This window comes from Thunnus thynnus, chromosome 22 (assembly GCF_963924715.1).
Source record: "Thunnus thynnus chromosome 22, fThuThy2.1, whole genome shotgun sequence".
NCBI lineage: Eukaryota > Metazoa > Chordata > Actinopteri > Scombriformes > Scombridae > Thunnus > Thunnus thynnus.
In genome coordinates this window covers 24,173,603-24,184,012 of record NC_089538.1, presented here as the reverse complement: position 1 = coordinate 24,184,012, position 10,410 = coordinate 24,173,603, and the positions used below count along the sequence as shown (strand labels likewise).

The window sequence follows — 10,410 nt, the reverse complement described above, 5'->3', positions numbered from 1 at the left end:
TGTTACCATGAAACTGACTGTGTGAGAGCTGATATCATTTTTATTACCAGAATAAACTGCTTGATATAACCAAAAGTGATGGTTTGTGCCTCATTGATCAAACTTTGCAGTAGAGTGGTGATAGCAGAGTGTTGTGAGTAGGGATGGGTATCATTGTCATTTTATCGATACTACCTATTGGTTGGGTTCCCTTACTGCTCCCTTTTCATTACTAAAGACTTGTTTTTTAAAAATAAATTATTATAAAAAAAATATATTCAGAGGAGGATGAAAGGATATTTCAAATATAACTAAACATTGTTTCTTGAATAGCAACAGTAATGTTTACAACAGCAAAGTCACTATATAAACTCATATATCTCACTGGAAACTATGCTAAAATGTCAATAACAAATTAAAACTGCAAGCAGCGATGATCGGGCCCTCGCACCCTTGCGCACATCATGGCATGCGGCAGTTGAAGGGCTTCTGTCACGGGCATGTAGATGTCTCCAGACCTGGGTTGTTTTCAGACAGTGCAAGAAGGAGATAAACATCACTTCCTCTGTCCACTATTTTACCTGCTGCTGGGGGTACTGTGTTGAAATGTTGTAGGGGGCGCTAAGGAGCCATCACCGACTGAATATTGGCATGTAGACGTGTTAAGGCTTGGACTGTTATTAAACACGAAGTTTCAGGCAGATCCAACCATGTACACTAAAGTTATAGCAATTTCCTCTGTCATGGCGAAACATCAAAACTCAACGCCATGCCACAGCCACACGCTTCAATGATAATGAAATCCTTTAATAACTTTTGATCATGAAATAGCCTAGATGACACACACTGATTTTGAAGTCGTTATGATGAATTCTGTAGGAGGAGTCCGTTAAAACAAAAGCCCTGGAAATGGCCAAAAAAAAGCGAAAATTGACCAGTTTTTCCAAGATGGCCGACTTCCTATAGGACTTACAATATGGCTCCAAGAGGGTTTTTTGTGCGTCTTGACATGATACATATGCCCTGTGAATTTCATTTTTCTACGTTAATCTGGACGGTGGGGCTTCCATTTTGAAATTTTCAAGGGAGCGCTGTTCATTCTTATTAAAGTCAAAAACTGAGATAGCAGCTACTGAGATATGCTAAGCTAGCTGCTTCCTCTTTTAGTTATGTAGGATATTTAAGGGAATTTATGTTAATTACACATGATCTGATGTTCTGTTTTATTGAAAACACTGACCTGTGATAAAATTCAGATTATAATTCATTTGAGAACAGTCTGTTATTATTTATTCATCAATTTGAAATAGTTATAAATGCTCATTATTATTTCTTAGTGTCCAAGCTGATGTATTTTAAGTTTGCTTTTGTTTGATCAACAGTACAAAATCCCAAAATAATTCAGTTTACAGTCTTGGGAAAGAGAAAAGCTTCAAAAAGTTCCAGAAATAGTTGAATCGTTGGATTCAACGACTATGAGGTCAGAAAGGTATGAGGTGTTGAGGAGTTTTCAGACTCTGTGTGACGATCTGACGAGTACTTTGTTTGAAGAACATTGAGACTTTAATGTCCCTGATCTTTCTGATGGCTGTTCAGTCAGGAGCAGAGATGGTAAACAGGTTTCGATCATTACAGTCTGAGTCGTCCACACCTCCTCATTGTTCTGCTTCAGTGCTGGAATGTAACTAAGTACATGTACTCAAGTACTGCACTTAACTACAATTTAAAGGTACTTTACTTGAATATTTCCATTTTCTGCTACTTTACACATCTACGGCATCACATTTATTTCACAGCTGTAGTTACTGTTCAGGTCTGCATTTTAGGAGTAAAACAGATGATGTGTTTTATATGTTTGTATATTAAAATATGTATGTACATATTTATATGTACATACATATATGCATGTACATGCATATATGTATGTACATATATATATGTATGTACATGCATATATGTATGTACATACATATATATATCCCATTGAATCCTGTGCCATTAGACTGTATGTTTTGGAAGAAAATATAATTTTAAAGCTATAATATGTAACTATTCTGCATTAGAATGTCTAAAAATGACCAGATGTATTTTATTCAGTTGTGTACTTACATTATCCTAAATGTTTCCAACAATTTTCAAATCCAGAGAAATCTGTAATTTTAATCAAGGAAATGGTCCTTTTCATTTCACCATCTTGTGTGTATGCGTCAGGGTTGTGTATGTTTGCCACATAAGTTATCAGAGAAACAACCTAAGCAAACATTAGCAGCAGCTCCTCTCACACAGAACCCCTCCCAGACGTCCTGTGTCCACCAAATAGCCTCAGAGAAACACTGATTTTTTAAATGAAACTGCTTTATTCAGTGTTTTTACTGGTTTCAATCCCTGTGTTCGTTTGTTTTGGATAGGAGGAGACCTCTGCAGATAATTCGGCTCTCCATAAAAACATCATGAACAATGAACACTGAAGGAATCCTAACTGGGAGAAGCTGATTACAACCATGGCAATGGTGGTTGTTTAACAATGAAGACAACTATTCCCTTGATCCCACACTACTTCACAACATTATCAAACTCTATCTTTTGTTATTGTTTTGATTAAGAGACCCCTAGCAGCAGAAATTACATATTGTGCGTTTAAATACAGGGTTTAAAATCGGTCTAAATGATCAGATACACTAAACTTATCCTTTTTCCATGCTCATCTGCAACACAAAGTATAATATTCTATTCATAAATTATCCCCATGCTTTGTAGAGTAAGCGAGCTGTTTGTACATACTCTGCTTTTAGGATTAAGTACTGTACATGTGTCAGCCCTTTAAAAGTGATTTTTCCCCCCTCTTCTTTTGCTCAATTCCAGGGACACAGTGAAAGCAGTTTTAAGAGATTATTTGGACTAATATCTAAAAACTTGGACAAATAAAAACCAAACCTATCGTCATTGATAAATACCACAAAAGGGAACACTTTAAAGGCCACTTTATTATCAGAACCCCACTTCCATCTAGTTATTTTGCCAGTCAAACGCAGTGAAGTCCCTGATGAAGGAAATGACATATGGGTTCATATCTGATGTCTTCCGCTTTACAGTTCTTCCAGTTTTCTGGTTTGTCTGGACCTTGGCACTGCACTTGCTGGAGTCAGGATTTATCCTAACAAGTAATCTAATAGAAATGAAAATAGAACTTACTATTTAGAATCACCTGGCCAGTTTGGTGAGCACATCAGGTTAACAGGAGTCCTCTAAGGGCAGATCAACAAGTTTATAGAAAAATCAAAATTTATGTAGCTTAGAACGTCATATGGCTCTAGTAATTTGAACATGTTAACCTAACTGTTTTTAAATGCTTGCTTAAATGCTAAAGGAGATAGCCGTCATAATAATAAAAAAAAAGGCCACCTACATGCAAGTTTTGTGATTTCACTGGATCAATGTTACAAGCAAACTTTTAAAAAGGAAAAATGTAGGTAAAGTAAATGTAAAAGAAGTGTGATGTATAATGTGTTTTGTGAGCAATACCTCTGAATAAACTCCAGCGTTGTGGCTGCTTCCACCTGATATTCTATATTAAACACGTAGAAACTGGCGAACAAGACAGCCAAGGCAGTTACGAAATCCAGCATGGGATGTGAATGTGGGATTACAACACAGCCCTCTATGGACAGCATCCACCTGTTCGCAGACCACACAGTGTCTCCTGCAATAATCAAACATTTAACAACAATTAATTACAATAAAGTAACGTCTGCAGACCGTCTTCACTTTTGTCCTGTGAGGAAATTGAAAAGGGACCCCATTTCATCTTTGAAATGGTACTTTAATTGGAAAGCAGAGCTTCTTTAAGAGTTAACTGACTGTATTTAGTATGTCCACTTAATTGTATTTATCTTCAAAAGACTACTTTTATTGAAAGAGAGTTTTACCCAGCACAATGAACCATGGGGTGGTGGGAAGGGAGAACTGGGCCTCGGCATCAGCAGGAGTTGTAGTTGCCTATAAGTATTACAATTTAGATAAACAGAGGCATAGAAAAACACTACAAGCAATTAGTCTGTAACTTTTAGTTTTTACTTATAAGGTTTAAGGGTAATTTCCTTTTTTTCAGCTTGGTCTCATTATGATCATCTGTCAATAATGTGCAGGCCAACAAGCAATACATTGAAAACATGAATGCATATTTTAGGCCCCAGACAGTTAGACTGCAATTGCTCATTTTCTCTATTTGATCAGCCTTTAAAAGCACCTTCACCTGATAAACCCAAGATGGCATCAATATGGTGCCTACTCTACAAGATGAAAAAATGAATTGTGAGGAGGTTGAACTACTGCACTTTTGCCAGGGCCAAGTGTTCACAACAGTAGTGGCAAAAAACTTACATCAGCAAGGAGAAAAAGGGCCTCCTCTGCCTCTTTGAAATGCATCATCATGACCAGCATTGCTGCAAGACCATCAGTGCCCTCTCGGTCCTCCTTCAAAGCCTCTTTCAGACACCTCTTTCAACACAGAAATCGACGATGTACTGAACTTACAAACCTTGCATGTGAAAGACATCTTGATAAGCTTAATGAGGAGCATGAAATGAAAGAATGCTTTCAGTCTAAGTGATGGAGGCAAAAATTCAGTGTGTCCACACAGCCATTTTTTTTTATACAAAAATGCATTTAAAAGTTGGTGAAGCTTATATGAGGCTTCAGCAGCCTGAGTTAGTCATATCAAGTGGATATCTGACACATTTAGTCTTTTTACCATCAAATTCCCTCTTTTGTTCCCTCCATCAGCGATGGAGACAACAGCGTTCTGTTTCCACAGCAGCCATCATAAGTAACTCTGACTTCTTCACCTACAACATGGCTGCCATAGAGCTGATTGGGCTCGTAGGAAGTGTCATCGGCTGCTTCAAGTTTGCTGAACTACCAGAGATGATAGGGTTCATGACATGGGCTTTTGTCTGGACTGGACAGATGCTGTTCCCCCTTGTGACCTGTGTGGATCGATACCTGGCTGTTGTTCACCCTGTCACCTACCTGACTCTGAGACAGGCGCATGGGGTCAGGATCAGAAGCATTATCGCTGGGTCCATTTGGGTGCAGGGCTTTGGAGGGATAGGTTTTGTGTTCTTAATGACAAACTACCCCCAGTACATCCTTATACCAAGTTTCTGCTTTATGGTTGTGTGTTTAATCATCATGATTTTCTGCAGCCTCTCTGTTCTCTCTGTTCTGATTCACCCGAGGCCAGGGGAGGTGGGCATTGACAGGATGGGGGTTGACAAATCAAAGCAAAGGGCTTTCTACACCATCTTAATCATAATGGGAGTGCTGTTGTTGAGGTTTGGAGGGAGTCTTGTTTGCAATGTGATAAGCTCTTCACCAACAGTGAGCGACAGTGTTAAGAATGTGATGATAGCATCTGCACTCTGGTTCAGTCTGCCCAGCAGCCTGGTGTTACCTCTGCTTTTTCTACACAGGGCAGGAAAACTACCAGGCTGTAAACACAACACTGAATCTGGATGATGAGTAGATCACATTAGGGTGTGAAATTAGACAAGAACAACAGAATAAACTGAGCGGGCCATTGCATTTAGATGAAGTCTCCTATCAAGCCAGTTGGGTCAGAAACTGTAGTTTAGCCTCAGCAGATACAGAGCATCCTTTAATCCTTTAGGATTAAAGGATGCTGATATAAGTATTTGTAAGACCAGTGGAGCTAGATAAGCAGGATGACGGCTGGACTACTGAGTGAGCCATGGCATTCAGATCTTGCTCCTTATCAAGCCAGTTGGCCCAGCCACAGTAGTTTGGCCTGAGCAGATATAATGTAGATATGAGTTTATAATTTGTATATGAAGAGTCACCAATATGGGACAGCATTTTTGTGCTGAAGCCCATTATGAGGCCCGAGAAAGTCTCAGAAATTGATTTGATTTGATTAATGGTTCAAATCAGCTATTTTGATATCTTTTACAAAGGATGACACTTAAGTACAGTTTTAAAATGGGTGGGTATGGGCAAATTAATGCCAACTAATTGGTGTTCGTGGAGAAGTAACGCTTTGAAAAGTGTCAGGAAGAATGAAGAAGAATGTGTTGCCTGGCAAGCAAACCTATTACTTACTCAAAAATATTTAATACATTTAAGATTGTCAAGATTGCATTTTTCTTTTGTACATATTATGAGAATGTAGAGAACATCAGATGTTAGAATTCATAAAATAAATCAATGAGGTTTAGATCCCAAACCTTACCTGTCATTGTAATCTATAGATTGGTAGATTGAAAGTTTTCTATCTCTGTGCTGTTAAATGGAACAGCTGCAGTTGCACCACTGATTCTGATATTGTATAAAAAGCTGGAAAATTGCTGGATGTCATTTGTGCTGCTAACTGATGGCCCAGTGTCTCTTTCTTAACCTGTAGATAACCACTCATTGAGCTTTGCTATCTGCCTGTGATTGAGCCCTGTGTGCCTCAAGGCTCAATTATTGGCTTTGTTCTTTTTATTTCGATAACTCTGTGATGAAGTCTGCAAGTCTCAGTTGATAGACATCACTCTCTGTTTCACAGACTATTTTTCAGTTAAATTGTGGTTATTTTGAGGCATTTATTATAGTCTCCAAAAGATTGTCTTCCAGTTTCATCTCTTAATACTAAGTCCAAAACCAGAATATATGCATATATAAGTTGTGGTTTTAAACTCATTCTCTTGTCTGCATTTATTTTTTTAAATAGGTAAATGGTTTGTTTGCACCTTTCATTTTCTGTGAAGTATATACACTGTAGATCCATAGATATGAATACAAATATAGAATGAAATGTTGAATAAACAACTTATGTGTGCAAGTTTATTTCATGTTATTTATTTGATTTAGTGGCTTTCATTGAAGCCAGGCTTGCATCCTACTGATGAAGTGCTGCTTAGTCTGCTTCACTGTCATTTATACATGTAGTTTTATAACGTGTATATATGTATTTAATGGGAGGAAACCCAGATGAAAATAAAGTTTTGAAAAGGTATTGACAAAAATCTCATTATAAAACATTGCTAGAATGTTAAACAAACGTATAAATCTGCACAAAAAAAAAATGAAAAAGATTGCAGAACTACCTTAAAATTACCTAATTTAAACGAAGAGTCTTGTTTTCATACAGTAATCTTTGGTAAATTCATAGGATTATCCAATCCATCCACAAGAACTCCCCATCAAAGTACAGATGTATGACATTTCAAGATGTTTAATAACCAGAATATATCATAAAATTACCTTTTACTGCTTGCTTTACAAAGTAATTCTGTAGACATTGCCCAAGCCTAATATACAGGTACATTTTATGTTTCAGATATGAAAGTTTACTATAGAATAAAGCTTTTTTGGGTATTAAAAAATTACTACAAAATTAGTTTCACATTCATTGTATATGAAGCAGCTCCAGACTTTATTCAGGATGGCATCACAAATTTGAGTCTTACATCTCTGGTTTGTGGCTTTGGGAGAAAGTAGTTCATCTTCACAAATATCAGAAGTGGGAGTAAGTTACACATGTGCAAGTCACAAGCAAGTCTCAAGTCTTAACCTTAAAGGCTCAAGCAAGTTTTAAATCACTGTGACTCTCACTGTGACTTAGACTCAAGTAAGCCAAGTCAAGTCAATACTAAACGTCAAGCAAGAAAAGTCAATTAAGTCACAAGTCAGTCATGAATCAATCATGAAAGAAGCACTTAAAACATGAGAGAAAAGGGTACAATGGCAAGCCATGTCATGAAAGAATTGCACATGTTAGTTAGTCTCTACAACTAGGGATGGCTATGGTTAGGATTCATAAATACAACTATTTATGGTTCAGTTTATATCTTGTTTTTTGTTGTTGTTTTTTTTGGAGGGGGGGTGGATTAAATCAACTACAATTTGGAATGTCAACATAAAACTCAAGAACATCATGCAGGTTGATTAACTTTATAAATTAACTTCACATTAATTAACTATTTGAACAAAAATAAATAATCTGATCTAACATGTTTTCCAGGATCTAGGGTTCATAACTTTGTATTTTATGCAGTATTAATGTGTGTCAATATGTTGTATGACTTCTGCCATTCTGCCACCAGGTTGTGCCTTTGAGTAAGGTGAGAGTTTTGAAGCAGAAGTAGTAGAAGAAGAGGAACTTCCTCCAGTTTCAGTAGTAAGCACAAAGCTAGTGGGTTTTAACAGCAGCAAAAATATGCTGATGGCCTGTAAACTACACATTCTGCTTTGTTGTGGTTGTAAAGTGCGCAGATAAAAGAAACTGCAAGTTATACTACAGCCTGAGTCTCTGTCTGCAACACATGACTACTTTGGTATATTTACTTGCCAAATGGAAAATCTACCCGCATTTGGAGCTTGCACAACAAAACATAGTATTCTATCTGATGATTACTATTTTCTGCTGTGGATTGTGTAGACTAATACATCCATTAATTTAGAACACTGAAATTGTTCAAACATCAAGCATCATCAAGGAAAAATACCATCTTGTTTGCCTGATCTTGAAGGATTGCATTTGTCACACAGTTGATTAAAGAGAAAGAGACCATTCTGCTGTGGTTGAGTTACATTGACTTTGAACTCGTGAGGGACTGCGTACAGAACAGAGAAGCTCTGTCATGAAAAGCTGTCAATTCATAAGCTGTCTTGTCTGAATCAGAAACGGTCTGGTAATATTAAGCTTGAGAGAAAATCAGCGCAGTTATGGGAAAATGCTTTCAACAAGCTTTGAGCTCAATCCTGTCTTGCATTGTTTTCTAGGTCTTACTAGACACTGTCTTTAAAGCCTGGGTTGCACACACTTCACTAGAAGCCACCCTTTCATGTCTCAAAATGTTAGCTGTTCATGCTCAACATCTACAATAATGCAAACAGGCAATTCAGCTAAATGAAAACTACCAGAGCAAGCTATCCTTTAAATGTGATCAACAAAATCTTAAAACCATTTATAAAACTGACTGGTATCCTGTGTTGGGATGCTTAATTTGGAGTGATGTAGTAGTCTCTACATTTGGAACCAGTTAAAACTCTGGTGCAGTATTTTGCACAAGCTTTAGGCAAGAGAGTGATTTTCAGTTTTTGACTTGCAATATAATGTTTGAATTATGCAGAATATACAGTTTAAAATAAAAAAAACAAACAACAAATATACATATTATATATAATATAAATTGATTAAATCCCTGTCATGTGTTGCACATGTCAATATATATGGTAACAAAAAACACTGTCGTGGCAGCATCTCACAAAAAAAAACAAATTAAGTCGTCAGCCCTCACAAATAATTTACTGTGAATTTACTGTAAATAGATGAGACAATCACATACAATTAAAGCCTAAGATACCTATAATGGATGTTTAAGGAGGATAATTTGAATTTTAAGGATAAACTGGATAATTCTAGGAATTTACAAAAGAATACAGTATTAAACAAGCCTTTATTTAAATTAGGTAATTTTAAAGTATTTCATCAATGTTTTTCATATTTTTTTTGCAGATTTATACATTTCTTTAACATTTAAAAGTTTTAAAAAACACATTTTCTTACACAGTTAATGTCAAACAAGTAACTCACTTAGTCAAAACTTTCATTCATTCAGCTGCACCCAGTTATAATAAATCCTTCTCATCCAGCTCCATAAGGATTCAAATCTATACTCTGATGATCTTGTGGTCAAAAAATGCACTATACTGTTTCAAATTCAAATAGTTTTGTTGAACTGTTTTCCATTTTTTTAAATAATAATTTTTTTTTTCTTTTCTCACTTCACTCAAACTTTGTAATGATATTTGAACTTAAAAACTTATTTTCATGTCCTTCCTTTGAATCTCTACTAACCAGTGTTCTATGTCAAAGCAGATTCTCTAAATTTTACAGCAGTCCTAGAGAGCTGAAATTTATCTGTAGTTTTACAAGGCAGTTCCCTGGTGTACTATGGTAATAATTTTGAACTCTGTGTTTGGTAACACAGTTGGTAACCTCCTGCTAACCCTAGCCCTAAAATTTGCATGTCTATTTCCTTCTTTCTTGTATTCTTGTGACCTGCATCTCTATTGGTTCCAGCAGTCTCTCAAGCCAAGGCTTTGCCTATACAAAGTGACATGCATTAAAGTGCATGTCTGTTAGATTTTTCATTGCATGAACAATAATGTGTGCAATGCTACTAACTTTATAATCACATTTTTGAGAGTGTGCATGCATGTCTAGTCTATATATGATCAATAATGAAAAAGTATTTTTCTGTCTCTCCCATCACGGAACAGTAAAGCTCTAATAATACACTTCCATATCATTCAAGTTTCAGAATGTGTTATCAATTATAAGTTAATTTGACCTTTGTGTGTTTATCACAAGCTGCAAGGTGAGTCATATAAAATGTCAGTCTGTAGTTGTAATTGTGGATAAAT

At 36.3% G+C, this 10,410-nt stretch overlaps 1 protein-coding gene across 1 annotated transcript; it reads right to left on the bottom strand.

Moving 5' to 3' along the window:
* Positions 1 to 2,786: 2,786 nt before the first annotated feature.
* Positions 2,787 to 6,233, bottom strand: LOC137175199 (uncharacterized). The gene is made up of 7 exons (XM_067580905.1): positions 6,227 to 6,233; positions 5,008 to 5,075; positions 4,828 to 4,893; positions 4,360 to 4,476; positions 3,906 to 3,975; positions 3,502 to 3,679; positions 2,787 to 3,145 (listed from the first exon to the last, which is right to left on the bottom strand). The coding sequence occupies exons 1-7, from the start codon at positions 6,231 to 6,233 to the stop codon at positions 2,986 to 2,988; spliced, it is 666 nt and encodes a 221-aa protein (XP_067437006.1). The 3' UTR covers positions 2,787 to 2,985.
* Positions 6,234 to 10,410: the final 4,177 nt, after the last annotated feature.